Here is a 15,018-nt window from a genome sequence, read left to right on the forward strand (position 1 = left end):
GGGATGGAAAAGCTCCAAGATCTTGGCCAGCACACGACAAATCTCCTGCACCTGCGTAAGGATGTGGGGTTTCTGGAGACCTGCTTTGCCTGTAAGGTTGCCCACTCACTTTGCCAGAGGCTGCACCCACTTCTGTACCTGTTTGCTGCAGGGCTTCTCTGCTGCCGCCTTCCCTCTCACGCAAAGCTGCTCTCAGCTTGGGATTCGCCTCTTGCAACAGCTTCAGTAAAGACAGGAGGGTCTGAGCATCTAGGGTCTGAGCATCCTTCACTTTGCTCAGCAGCTTCTTGAACACCGACTGTTCCCCTGCCTCTGCCAGACAGGCAACCAGAGCCTACAGCAGAACAGGCAAACACAGAAGGTTTTAATAACGGAGTCAACTGCCCTGTATAAATCAACACAAAAAGCAGAATCCTGGGAGTTTTTGTTCAGGGGACAAAAAATTAAACAAAACAAAAAAAAAACACCCCACATAGACACACACCAGTGAACTCAAGCTCCAACCTGCAGCCACCAGCGCCGGGAAGGAGGGCAGCAAGCCCTGCCTGACAGCTCTTATCTTTACAGCGAGTCCCACAAACCAGAGCTGGTTCCAGCACCAAACATCTCTTAATTTCTTCCCATTTCTTCCCCCAACAGTCAAATGCCAATAAATCTAAGAGACCTGACAAAACATGGTTTGAACACCGTTACTTTGGAAGCCCAAGGCTAGGCCAGGGGATACTAGATTTCACTGCAGAACAGGGAGAGGTCACTTGCGCAGAAAGCAGAGAGTATTTCAAGTGGGACTTTCAGGAATCTCCATCCTCGAGTCGCAATGGAGTTGCGCCTCCTAGAGAAAGCTTTGGAGAGGAGTCATGCAAACTCTGAGTGCCATGGGCTCTCAGCACACCTCGCAATCACATCCAGGGCTCCAAAATCCACTCCAGCAACCCGAAACAGCAACCAGAGGCAGACATGCCTCCACAGTTATGGAAATAAAAGCAAAAGAAATAAGCTGTAACTCTTGCTCCCATTTCCCCGGAGCCCTTTAATGCTGTAAATATTGCCCCTAAAGACACACGCTCCCCAGCTCTCCAGGAGAGATGCCAGCCTTTCAGAGCAGGCATCCTTTATTAGAGACTCCAGGGATGCTATAAAAGTACCTTTGAAGTGGAGAGCTTAGCCCAGCTCCAGAGAGAGCGGCCATTTTCTGCCGTCATTGTCATTTTCATTTCTATGATAAAAAGACTGAATGCAACTGCTTGGGGCCACACCAGGGGGATGGGGGACCTGCTTTTCCTAGCAGGTGTAAATGCTCATATATTAGGGCAGTGTGACAGTGCAATGACCTATTGCAAAGAGTATCCACAGAGGGGAAGCTGCAGGAGTCCCAGCTCTTACCCGCTAACGGCATTTTTCCTGCCGAACAGAGAGACGTGGACATGAAGGGCTCTGTTATAAAGGAAGAAAGGAAATGCCACAGACGTGCTGAAGAACAAGCTTAAAGGTATTTTTTTAATGCAAACATTAATTTGTAATGAGACTTGATAACCAGATCATATTTGTTCTCAAGGTTTGCATGCCTGGCCCCTTCCAGATCAAAATGATCCTGTAAAACACAACATATCTTGGCTCTCACTGACATAAAGGTACTCAGCACCCTGCCAAATACATGTTTTTACTAATATGGATGAAAAGTAACTTGCATTGTTGCAATATTTTTTAAAATTAAATTAAAATCAGCACAGCATTGCTACCCAGAGCTCCAGATAACATCCCTTCCTCAGTGCATGGTTTTGGTTAATGGAAATGAGTTTTTAGAAACTGAAAGACTCTGCTATTTTTAGTCTCTTTCTGGTAGACCTTTCCTTGGACGCTTTGCTCAGTGGGAACAACAGCCTTTTAGCACTGTTTTGAAAGAGCACACAGCACATTTTAGACTTACTTTGAAGCACTAACAATTCCCAAAGATCCTGGAAAAAACAGAGAAATACTGATGTTAGCCAGAATCCCAACTTCCACTTAGTCATAATGTGCCCACACATTACAGCCTGATCCATTAGGCTTTCAGTGCCTGGGACACCTGCAAAACCCTTCATGGCCAAATTGGCGCTAATTAGCGCCCATCCAGCTTCCAGACTGGAGGAAGAGATGAGCTCCCTGAGCAGGGAATCGTGCTCACCAAGATCTGGCTTAAGCTTAAACTGTGCCACCAAATCGGTTCGATGTCCTCTGTGAGGTTGGGTCCCAGTTGAAGGTCTCAGTTCTGGTGGCCACAACACTACTAACTCAGCAGCTCTGTACCACTATGGTCAAACACCGCAGAACAGCCCTCCCAGTTCATCCCAAACCTCCCCATGTCCATGGCAGCCCCACGGCAAGCTCTGAACAGGAATCTCTGCAGGTAACACTGCAGGAGGTAGGTCTCCTATCTCCATATCACCTCCACAACTTCCATATTTTTCCAGATTTCTTTCCTAACACAATCCACTCCTACACTGCTGTGTTCCTTTGTCCCACCACAGGACCTCCTGCTCTGCCCAATTGCTCTTTATTATCTTCTGCTCCTTCCACTGTCCCCTGCTGCTTTGGCAAGGGAGATGCACGAGGCTGTTCACGCCTACTTAGCGAGAGCTGAGTTAGCGCTGTGTCCTCCCAGCCAGGCACTAATCTCCCTCCTCACACCAATCCATAACGCTCCCAGGAAGGCAGTGCCTCTGGGACCTCCCCCTCCCCCTCCAACACCATCGTGAGATTAAGCTCTTCTGCATGGGGACAGGGATGCTCGAAGAGCAGCTGGTGGCTGGCCCTGCAAGGAGCGACCCGGAGCCTGGGCTGGTTGAACTCAGCTGGTGGGCCATCCTGAGGGGTGTCCTGGGACACGAGGGGGCCTCAGCCAGAAGGTCGGTAATGTTCATCCCACCTGAGAGTGCAATGGCCAATAACGGAGACTAAAGAGGGATGTGGGAGAGAGGGAGGGCAGATCAGTGCGGCCACTAGCCTCTTCCCTGCCGGTGGGCAAGCAGGGTTACGGCTTTTCGTGCCTTATCCACGCGCCTGCTCCCACCATGAGAGCACGTCACACCAAAAAGCCACTTTAGTGACTGAGTGATCTCCTCAATCACCAGCTTTAGAGCAGATGCAAGCACCCACAGGGTGGTGGGGAAGAGGGGTCTGCAAGAGGCAGCTGGGATTTAGGGTGACGGGAGAAGCTAGCTCCCTTCAGACCCCTCACAAGCCGAGGCACATCCAGTTACAAGACTCACTGCCGATCGTGGTAAATCCTGCACCTGCACCTCAATGCCACCTCCATCCCCCCGCAGAGCTGCAAAGTCCCTGACCGCAGGAGGCTGGGTGCCGCAGGGGAACTGCCAGAGACTGAATCATCAGTCCCCTGTGAATGCAAGCTGCTTTGGGGTTGTTTCACGGGTTAATTTTTGATGTGCATAACGTGAAGAAAATACGAAAAAAGCCATTGGAAACCTGCACAGCCACTGCTCACAGGGCTGGTGGCATGGACAGCACGGGGACTGGCTCCACATATCTGGGCCACAGAGAAGCTCGTAGGCTATGACTGTGCCATGAAGTCTACCAGCTGTCACTGTGCATACAATAATCAGAGAAAAACTAGATTCCCATTTCTGGTTCAGATATCCAAAGTGGTTTTTTTTCAAGCCTGCATTTGTACGTGACTGATGAGGGAGACCCCAGTACCAGGAAAGCTCCGCGGAGAATGCTGACCCCTGCTTGCTCCACACAACAGGAGCAAAAGCTCAGCCCAAACTTCCACACAAGTACAGCAGAACAGGGGGAAAAGCAGTTCTCCAGCTCTGCCACCACAAAATAAAACCCTCACAACCTATCACCCCTAATCAGGATGCAGAGATAATGGGAAACTTATTTCTTCTGCTGCATCCAGCAATCCCTGCAGCTGCAAAGGATGACAATAATTGGACAGGCCCATAAGCAATGGAAATGATCCACAAGCACAACGACATTTAATCTACGTGGGAGAATCAACGCTCCCCTACTTCATCTGAACCCAGTAGTAGAGGGAACAAATGAGCTGTGCAATAATTTGAATTGAGTTTCTATAAGAGATCACAGGAAGATAAGACTTGACACCAGTAAAGCTTTTCTACACTTCCCCAAATTACTGCAATTTCAGTCTTGTTCTCATTTCCAAGCAGGTTTCATCCAGGCCAGAACTAAATTAGATAGGAATAGTTTATGTGAGATACACAGGGAGACTCTAAAACAAAAACAACCCCCAAAATCACAACTTCCTACACAGAAAAGCAACGCACCCTCATTTTTCAGCCCAGGGAGCAGAACACAACATCGAACTTAGAGAGAAGCAACAATTCTCACAAAAGCAAGCCCCGCACCACAACACTTCTTGGGGAAAAACCCCATGGCATAACAAATCTCCACTGGAGGTAGCAGGAAATAAGGCAGCAACACCAGAGGGGAGAAGGCAGCGACACCACAGGGAACAAGGCACCCATGTAGGGATGAGCTCAGTAGCAGAGGAACAGAAATACAGAAGTTACACCCAAGGCAAAATGCCACTGAAACCAGAGGAGCCTGAACACCAGGACAGGCTCAGTGCCAACAGACAGGCTTGCAAAACCCTCGCGAACACTTGCAAGTCCCCACACTGCCCAAGCTTTGCTGTCCAACACATGTTGCTGCTTGCCTAGAGATAAGCCACCCACAAAAGGCTCCTGAGCAGAAGGATGTGCCCGAGGGATGGGAGATCTCCCCTGTGGCAGGGTAAGCACACCCAGCAAGACTGCTTAGTGCAAAGAAACAGCATCTCCTTGGCTTCCAGACCAACTTTTACTTGCCCCAAGGCAATAAGAGACTCCAAGCAACTGGCTGGCAAAATAATGCAAAAAAAAGGGGAGGGGAAAAAACCAAAAAGGAGAGTCAGAAAAAAAAATTCATTGACAACTACCACTGGCACAATCTCAGCCCTAATTATGCATCCCGAGCTGGGCTCTTTGCAGGTGAACTTGCACTTTAAGCACAACCTACACACCACTGCGTTTCCCCCAGAGAAAACACCGGGCCCTTGTGGGGAGAAGCTACTCACTCTGTTGGAAACAGAACCCAGGCTCGGTGCTGGTGCCCACAGGTCCTGCTTGTCCCAGAGGGGAGCTCAGAGAGGGACAGATCTGGCTGAGCCCTTGCTTACAACAGGCTGTAGCCTGTCCTCCCCCGGGGCTGACACTTTTCATGCTTGTCACAGCTGAGAAGTCATTTTTCAGGAAGGCTTAAAGAAAATCCATTTCTCATTTATTCAGCATTTATTTATAGCTGCAGAAAAATTGTCCAGCTGCTGTTTTGCGGTCAGACACCCAAACTGTCTCTGAGCTCCACCACCTCTCACTTGACTCCTACTGCAACAGCTCATTTGGGAGCACAAAGGGCCGAGCACAGGTCTGCGAACCTCACCCGCTGGGTCTTGGAGGTGCTGAAGAAACATAAAACAGTTACTGCACAGGAATAGAAAACAGGGGTGTTATGCAGAGCAGAAGCAAGGCAGCACACCTGCCTAGGCGTTTTGCAAGTGCTGTTCTGCCCTGTGACCGTGGAGGCAGCACAAGCAGGCAAGGGAAGGCACGCCAGCACAGGTGATGCCTGCTGGCATGGGTGCACCGAGCTGCCAAATCACTTCTGGCGGTGCCCACCCACATCACACAGCACCCTCACCAGCTCTGCTCCAAATGCCAAGGTGCAGAATAGGCAAAACCTTAAACCTGACATATCTTTCTGACCAGGGTGACAAACAAACGTACAAAAATGTAATCCTCTCGGGGCGTCCAGGCATGCTGAGAGCAATGCACACACAGGTGCTTGTCAGCCTGGCCAGGCTCAGGCTCACTGCTACGAATACGAATTAGGACCCACACCTCCTTCCTAAAGCCCCAGAGACGTCAAGTTCAACACCATCAGGAGGGTCAGCAGCTAAGGGAACGCAGGCTTCCTTCCATGAACATTTAAAGGTCTGTCAGAAAAGAAACCTGCACTCCCCAACTCAAGGGAATTCTCCTACCTGCTGTCATATGGGTTGCTTTCTTTTTCTAATAAATATGTCCCCTTGGGTTTCTAAAGGCAGGACACTGCCACAGCCAAAGTATCCTGTGTCCCATGGTCATACTGGTACTGGAGGGACCAAGTGACTTGAATCCAGACGGCTTCCCAGCCAGCAAGCACACAGGAACCGAGAGCGTATCACAGCCCCTGACCTAGGGAATAGCATTTCTCAGCTTCAGACATTCTCATTTTTCCACATACAGAAAAGGAACACAGGGCAGTTCATGCAGCCTGGTATGAAAAACACTCTATAAGAAACAGCCGGGGTAAGGAGAGCAGGTACAGTCCCACGCACACTCCATAGTGGCCACAGCGTATTTTGCAGACCCTGAGATCACACAGCAGCGTGCGGACAGCTCAACTGCCCTCCCGGACCCGCCACAAGCATTTCCAAGCTCCGTGCCCTCCTGCACCACTGCTACACCAATACAGACATAACCTGCTGTTTGGCAGCTTTGAGCCGGTACAAGAGCTGGTACCTGGCTACCATTGCTCAGAGCCCAGAGTATCCTTCAGCATTAACCAAGAACCAGACTCAAATATCCCCTCCAACAGTAATGAGCATCATTCATCAGCAACGACTGCTTTTAAAGCAGCACATCGCCATGAGAAAGCGCCGCAGGGCGGCACCTGTAACTGCCCCGTAACACTCCCCACGAGCAGCCTTCTGTATGCAGGGCAGAGCAGATGCTCTGCAGCAAGCCCTCGCCGAGGGCTCGGGAACTCTATTTTGGGCTCTCCTATGTCAGCTGTTCACAAGTCAATACAGTTCCCGAAGCAAATGCCATGAACAGGAGGAGTGAAATCAGCACTGCAGCTCTCCTATAACACAACAAATATGCGCACGAGCAGCTCGCTCTTACAGACGCTTCTCTCCAGGGTGTTGCTCAGGTGAGCATGTGTTGCCCCTCAAACAACCAGGCGCCAGAGCCCCTGTTTCCCATGAAACAATTTCCTGAGCAGGGCACAAACCATTCTAGCCCTCAGCAGGGTGAAGAAAAAACTTGTATCATTTACCCAAGTAAACACACCTACCTCCTTCTGAGAGACATCGATTTCTCTGCACTCTTCTAGTCTTTTCAGCACAGCTCGGGCATCAGAAAGGGCCTCAGAGAAAACACTTTCATATCGAAGAAAGAAATCCAGTTTACAGCTTTTGCTCTCTGCTGCTGGGTGAGAGAAACAACATAAGTTATTTGCTAATTGAAGGGATTCACATAAAGCATGATGTGATTGAAAGGCATTGGTTTGTAACCAGCACATTCGCTATAATAGGGAAACTGTGACTCACAAATCCCTTCTAAAGATATCATGGAGCCTGGAGGGAAAACCAACAGTTTATTTAACACCAGTTATAAATGGAACATTTATTTTAAACCCAGTACAGCCTCTGTTTTCCTCCCATGCTGAACAGGAGTTTAAAAGATAAGGTAGCATTAGCAGGCAACTCTGTTCACTTACTGTTATACAGATTGCCTTACCAACCTCATGTCCTGTGCTAACGCAGATCCCCCTGTATGTCACATGCAATCACATGCATGGGTAAGAAAAGCTTTGCTCACTACGGCTCCAGTAAAGCTGTGAGAGCGAAGCAACTGCAAAGGCCAAAGGAGAATATTGCACAGTGCCAAAGGAAGAAAGTCCCTGCACAAAGGGGACACATGTTGGTGCTGATCCCAACCCAGGGCAAACTAAAAAGAAGAAACACAGGAAAAGATCCCCCATAAGATGAAAACTTGAGTCAATGCAGTTGCAAAGAAGAGGCAATGCTGTGCCCAGACCTGTAAAGTCTCACCTAAACCCCTCCCTCCTTTCTCCTGTGAAGGCTCAGCAAGCTCCTCTTCTGCACTGCCACCCTGCTTGGCACGGACAGGCTGGTCAGGACGGGAGCCTGAATCCTCCTGGAGAGATCTGGAGTCGCTTGGTGTTGCATTCTGGTGCACGCAGTTGTGATTCATGGTAAGTTCCTGGCCAGGAGGAGAAACATCTGCTTCCATTTCTGCTACTACAGGGCCAGGAGAAGAGGAAACTCTCTGAGGGAGGAGGATATCTGGTTTTCCTTCAGTAGGTTTTTCAGTCTGGGGCAGGTTATTAGCTTCAGCGTGGTTTCCAGATGAGTCTGCTGCCTGGCCAGAGACTTCTCTCACTACCTGGTCCTGAGTCGAACAGCTGATGAGGTCCCTGAGGAGGTTTTTGCAACTAACAGCCACATCAAACATCTGCAGGCTATCTGCCATGGAGATTACTTTGGTGAAATTGTGCTTCCCCAGAGGGAGTTTGCCACTGTACATCATCTCCAGCAAGAGCGCAAACTCCTCAGGGGTTACCACAGAAGCATCAATAGAGATGGTGTCTGTGCTGTCCAATAACGATTTAAAAAGCAGGCTGGCAGCAGCCAAAACCACCTTGTGTGCTCTAAAATGCACGTTCCCAATGAAGATGGTGCAATCACAGAACTGCTGCTCTTTGAAGAGAGTGTACAGCTGCTGCAGCAGCTGCCTGCTGTAGCTGGGAAGCTCCATCGCACCAGTGTCTCCTGACCTCCTCTCACAGTTGTCTGCGCGACGCTTTCACAAAGCCCAGCTGGTGAAAAACACAAAGGATCCTGTTAGCACTTTGCTTAGAGAGTAGCAAGACAGAGTAAGCAAAATTTACTTTTCAGTTTACACCTCCTGGTAGCTTTCTGTGCCACAGTTCAGTGGTTACAGCAAGAAGGAGCCCCCTTCTGAACTCGTACTCCCCAAATTCAGCAACTTACCCCACTAGAGATGAAGAGTAGATAATGTTCAAATATAAATACTTCAGAAAGAGCTTGGAAATGAGTCCTGAGTCCCCGGGGTTATAAAACGGGAGAAGAAACTCCCTGATGTGCCCCGATAGAGCTCAAGCAGGCGTGAATGCTCTTCAGATCATGCACTAACGCTGAATTCAGCAGCTGGTTTCTGAAAGGGCAGGTGAGGAAGCAGTGCAGGAAGACCTGTTCAGATCACCTACCAAACACAGTGTCTGAGGTGTTGGTGTTGATCTGCAAAGCCCTAAGTGCTTTGGGACCAGTTAGCTTTCTCCCCACATCACTGTAAGATCAGCAGGAGCACACAAGCACAGCAGATGGAGGTCTGCTTGTGGCCCAGGGCCTTCAGCACCTCCCTTCTCAGCACATCGTGGTCATAACTCATCAACTCAGTCTTTTCCCCCAAGCTGTAATTTCTTACAGAAGTCCACAGCCCTCATTCCATCTACCAGAGCCTCCCTTTTACTTTTTCCCTGGCCCCGTTGCAGGAGGGAGAAGAGATGGGACATCTACCAACAGAGTTTTTATCTAAGCTAGACAAAATAAAGATATTACTGCCTTGTCTAAGCACTAGGATGCCTAGCACTGGTGCTGGCAATGATGCTGAAACAAAACAGCATGAGCACTAGAGGAAGAGCACCTGGATGGACACGATTTACATGACCTTCAACTCCTTAACACCTTTGCACCCAGCTTCCTACTCTCTTGTACAGAACAGGAGTAATACTGTCTATCATCAGGGCATGAGCTTTAACGCATACACCACCTTGATGCGCTGCCTCATGCCAAAGCGGGCTCAGAGCAACTCCCAGCTTGCACCAAATTGCAAGTTGCAAGCAGACACAGTGTTCAGGCTGAGCTGGCGTCTTGCTCCCGCAAGGCACCAACCCCTCTGGAGATCGGACTTGGTGGGAAGCAGGACCTCCTGCCCCAGAGACGTCCCTTCATACCAAAGCTAGGGACGGCTGAGCAACTGGTGGATGGGTACCACCCAGGCATGAGATACTCCCCCATGCTTTAAAGATGAAGCACTATGTAACTTGCTTTTCAGTTATCAGGATAAGATCATGGATGATTTTGACATCACCTCAAAGCAGAGGTGTCATGCTCTCCATCTCCTTTGAGGTGAGCACAGGGTAGGTGAGTCCTTCTCTGGAAGACAGGGAAACCTAAGTAGTTGCTGATACCCCACCCTCCTGCTTCCCAGGAGCCAGAGCTTCTTGGGGCTCATCGCTACCAAAGGCTGGCTGCTCTGCAGCTCATCTCTGCTACTGTGCAAGTACCGAATCCACCCCCTCACCCGTGCAAAGGGCCGGCCACCTGCACTTCCAGCCCGTCTAACACACAGGCTCTGCCATCCTCCCACGCTGCTGTAAAGCACCAGTAACCAAGCTGCCATCAGCGGAGTTGCTGCTGGTCGTGGGAGAATAAAGAGACCCGTTTCTTTTGCCAGGCTCAATGTAACAGCAGTTTTCAGTCCACCCACTCCTTCCCTGGAGCTGAAGGACTTCCAGTATCTGAGATGAAATTGGGTCTGATGGTTAAATAATAATAGCTGTGGCTTTTCCTACAAAAGGACAAGCAGGAAACATCGATGTCCTGAAAGAGGCGTCTGCTCACTTTGCCATGAATAGCCTTCTGCATAAAACCTATCGCTTCCACCGTGGCAAGCTGGAAGAAGCAGCAGCACCGTCTGCTCCCTCTATTCCTGGCAAGAATATAGAAGATATATTTGCCCATGACAGCTCAAAATAGTGCAGCTCTAGGCAGCCTAGCAGCACCTCCCCTTCTTCATTACAGCAACCCAGAACACTGGAAAATATGTCCTGAGCAATTAGATCAGACATATTTGTTTAAATATATTTTATTTTCTTTAATTATGGGACCCAAAGACCTAGAACTGCCAAAGAGAACAGACGTTTTTTAACAAGGGGTGATGGCCAAGACCATCCTCAAGGCAACTGCCCCCTACTCAAACACGCTTCAGGCTTTCATTCAAAGCTTATGGCCAGAAGGGACCACCACCAGCAATCTGATTTCTCATCTGTCACTGCCTCCTAGATTTCTGGGCTCAGTAACCTGGGTTTGGCTAAAGCTTATCTTCCAGCAAGGTGCCCAGTCATGATAAGAACTGCTTTTTAGGGTGAAAACCCTCCACTACTATAGTTATTCTAACTGTTAAATTACGTGATTTGTTTCTTACCCAAATTTGTCTGGCTTCATTTCCCAGCCATTTTCTAGATGGCTTTTGGGAGATTTGGCTGGGGGACTGGGCTGAACTGGGAATCTCTCTGCGAACAGGTAACTAATACTTCAGCAGCGACAAGTGCTTACAGAGCACAAGCCATCTGCCTGTGCCAGCAGCACTGGTAAGAAAAAGCTATCTGTTACTTTTTCAGCTTAAAGCTGCTTCTCTGCATCTTCTTTGGAGCCAGGCTCCCTGGGGTTTTTTATGAATTTCAAACCTACGGTAAATGGGCTGCTTCTGGGGTGTCTGACATCAGACCATAAGAGCAGTGCCCGACTCCAGAACATCAGCTCATTTGAGTCAGAAGCAGGGACAGAGGTGGCAGAGATATTTGCTCATCTTAGCTGCCCTCCAGGTGGGGTTTGGAAAAGAACAATGAATCTCTTGAGGAACATCAAGAGACATCTTAAACCTCATCCTGCCAGCTTCCCAGGGAGAACACCAAGGTGCCTCAGGAGTTTTCATTCCACTGACTTCCAGCAAGACTGCAAAGTCAATCAATTGGAGTCACATTTTCAAATGTGCCTAATATTCTTAAGGCTCTACTTGACCACATGTTGATAAATGCCCTCCTGTTTATCCTTAAACAGCAGGTTTCATCTGGGACTGCTCTCAGGACACCCACTTCAGCAAAGATGCCCCTTCTTCTGAACCTCCCAAGTACAGGAGGTCCAGAACGGGTGTGCACCAAACATTACCCTCCACCCTCCAGTTCCAGCTCTTTCTTCCTTTTCCCAGGTATTTCTGTTCTCACACACCTCCACAGTTCAAGGGGATCACGCCTTTTTCTTTAAGCTACATTGGAACAGGAAAAGGATATGTTGAGAGCAACAATGCCTCTTCACAGAGGAGGAAGGAGGAACACCCATCTACATTACTGAAAAGGAGCTTCCAAATTAAATTACTTCTCTTTATTATTCATATAATTACTTCAATCCAGATTCAACAGATTCAAAAGCCATCCACATCACTAGGTTCATCAAAAGATAATTGAAATTTGGGACTGAGCACTTCAGCAATTAGATGCTACACAGACAGGTGCTCCAAAGACGCACCGGTGAGACCATTCCTCCCTCACAGTTATGAGGCTGCTGCAGTACCTCACATCGTCAGAAAGTCCATCACAACACACAGAAATAATTTTATACGCCAGCCAGCCTTAGCAAAAGGATTCTGCCATAATTAAGGGGTTTTACAGCTGCTGACATTAATAAAGTAATGCCAAAAGCTACCTCCTGCATTGATTAGTAGCATCTCAGTGGCCAGCCTGAAGATGCATTCCATGCCTGAAATTCTTCCTTGGGACACACATGGAGCAGGCTTTTTTTTTTTTTTTTTTTTTTAAGATTACAACAACAACAAACCCTATTGCTGCACTGTCAAGAAATAAAGCAATCTATCACACTGCTTTTTAAAGGCACAAACCCACAGCCTTGTGTTCCCTCTGCTGCCAGCACAGTGCAGTGCAACGCAATGCACAGACATAGCAGAGCTTACCAAGACCAACCTGAACACTCAGTGCAAAAGTGCAAAAGTAGAAGAAACCAAATCTGACACAAGCTCTAAAAAGCTGAAACAAAGCAGGCAGAAAAAACCTAAAGTGGACAGAAAGACATAAGCAAAATGGAAGAATGCAACTTCTCTGTCCTAAGTCAATGCCACTTGTGTTAATGCTGATCGGAGGGTCTCACAGGAGCAGCCCAACGAGCCTCCCGTTCCCCGCACTCTTGGCTTTCTGCTCACAGGAGCTCCAATCCGAAGCAATCATTGAAGCAAGCCTTGTCTCAGCCCAGGAAGGCTCCCTGGCCCTGTGCGAGGAGCTCACCCCATCACTACTCCTTGTGCACTTACTGGAAGGCTCGTTTCAAAAGACTCATGTCAATCATGAGATTTCTGATACATGAGATTCACAAGACTCATGTAAATGCAGCAGGACAGAAAGCGGAGAGGCACTCTCTCGCTTTCCCTGGCCCTGCAGTCCTTCAGGTATGACAGCAGCCTCCAAGCAATGGGCACGTTCTGTTTTTAGCCCTGAGAAGTTAAGGACAGTGTCAGCCTTGAATCAGGTTCCGAATACTTTTTGTGTGTGTTTACCAGTTTCCTGTTCGATTGTTACTAAGATGATGACCTTACAAAGAGGGTTATTAGAAAGCCAGAAAATCATGTACTGCAATTCAATTTTCTTAGCTCTCCCACGAAAAGTAATTCAGTCTTTGAAGTGTTGAAGGGTCATTACCTGTCTCTGGGGCGCTCCAGAGGGCCAGTGCAGGCAGCTCTCCCAGAGGATAATGTAAAATCCAGTACGAGGAGCCAGGGCACACCAATTTGTTTTTCAATCTATTTTATTTCAGTTCAGAGCATCAGTGCAGACAGATAACACAGGAAAATAAGCAACACTTTGACTAAATTCAACACTCTGCAGTCTCTAAAGGCAGCGGAATATACCGCTCAAAAACACACAACACTTTGGCTATCTGTCTGCACTGATGCTCTGAGTGAAAATATAACAGATTGAAAAATGAATGGGTATGCTCCAGCTCTTAACAGCAAGTTTTCCATTACTCTTCAAAGCAAGGGCTGCTGCCTGTCCCTCCTGGAATAGGGCTGCCCCAACAGGAGAATGAAATCACACAGCGGAAAACCAGCAGAAACCCAAAGCAACAGCAGAAGTTTGCACCAGTCACTGCTCAGCCATGTCTCACTGTGCCCAAGAACACCGAAAGTGCTAATTGTATTTTGCAGGTTCTCATAACATCCTCAGAAAACAAAGGCTGGCAACTGAACTCCTGCTTGTCAGGTGGGTTTACATCAGAGGAGATGTTGTAACGCGTGTTGTAATTTATTAGTGGCTTTTTTATTAAAAAAAAAAAAAAAAGAACCACAGTACTTTGACCAGCTTTTGCGATCCACTTTGCTGTCAGCAAAAGTGCAGAAGACATTTGTCCCTGTACCCAAGAGCAGACAGGGCACAATGCACCCATAAGGCGCCTTGATCCAAAGGCCTCTTTAACCATATAGGAAAACAAACAAAAAAAAAAAAGCTTTAAAATTACACTTCTCAAGCATGGTCAGCCCAAAACAGGGACCAGTTCCCTCAGACTTGTTAGCAAAGAGCATGGAGTTACTTTGAGGTGAACCTATCAAGGCAGCAAGCCAGGAGGCACCTGGACTTCCAACACAGTCACCTCCGGCTTCAGGCCATCAGAGAGGCACCTCCACAGCCCAAGACCCCATTAAGGCAAAAGGACCGACAACACCTCTGCAAAGGTGAGGGCAGCTGCTTTAAAACACAGACAGAGAAGGATGCAGCAATGTAACAGCCTAACAGCATCCACCAACTCGCTTCCTCCACCACCTGGAAGATTGCTATAATTGCTGAGCTGCATCTCGGCGACAACGGGCAATTTTCAGCACCTTCAAGTAGTATGTCGTGGCAGTTAACTCAAAATATACTTGAGAGATGAAACAAAAGCAAAGGAGCAGGGCACGGAGGCTGGGGTGGTCAACTGGGAGAGGACCCCCATTCTGGTCCATACCCCAACAGGCTGTTCCTGCATCACCCTGTCCTTGGAGCAGGGTTTGAAAACCCAAATTCCTCCTCAAATGCAAGACACTTGGTATCTCTTAACCAAAAACCTGCAGAATCGTAGAATCACAGAATGGGTTGGGTTGGAAGGGACCTTTAGAGGCCATCCAGTCCAACCCCCTGCCCTGAGCAGGGACATCTTCAACTAGATTGGGTTGCTCAGAGCCCCATCCAGCCTGACCTTGGATGTTTCCAGGGATGGGGCATCGACCACCTCTCTGGGCAACCTGGGCCAGAGCTTCACCACCCCCATTGCAAAAAAATATTTTCCTTATATCCAGTCTAAATCTACCCTCCTTTAGTTTAAAA

General features: G+C 48.4%; 1 protein-coding gene across 7 annotated transcripts in view; it reads right to left on the minus strand.

Moving 5' to 3' along the window:
* Nucleotides 1-15,018, minus strand: part of ZBTB40 (zinc finger and BTB domain containing 40) — a 43,040-nt gene that overhangs the window by 26,557 nt on the left and 1,465 nt on the right. For 6 of the 7 annotated variants that reach the window (XR_012663737.1, XR_012663738.1, XM_075114093.1 and 3 more), the window contains exons 2-4: nt 7,880-8,667; nt 7,120-7,253; nt 139-334 (exon numbers count right to left, since the gene is read on the minus strand). Coding sequence is in view for 5 of the 7 variants with exons in the window: in XM_075114093.1 (XP_074970194.1) it covers nt 139-334; nt 7,120-7,253; nt 7,880-8,606 (1,057 nt within the window). In the remaining 2 variants the exon portion in view is untranslated. The remainder of the gene's footprint in view (nt 1-138; nt 335-7,119; nt 7,254-7,879; nt 8,668-15,018) is intronic. The other variant, XM_075114090.1, reaches the window with a different exon arrangement.

The sequence above is a fragment of the Phalacrocorax aristotelis genome, chromosome 19 (genome assembly GCF_949628215.1).
Source record: "Phalacrocorax aristotelis chromosome 19, bGulAri2.1, whole genome shotgun sequence".
NCBI lineage: Eukaryota > Metazoa > Chordata > Aves > Suliformes > Phalacrocoracidae > Phalacrocorax > Phalacrocorax aristotelis.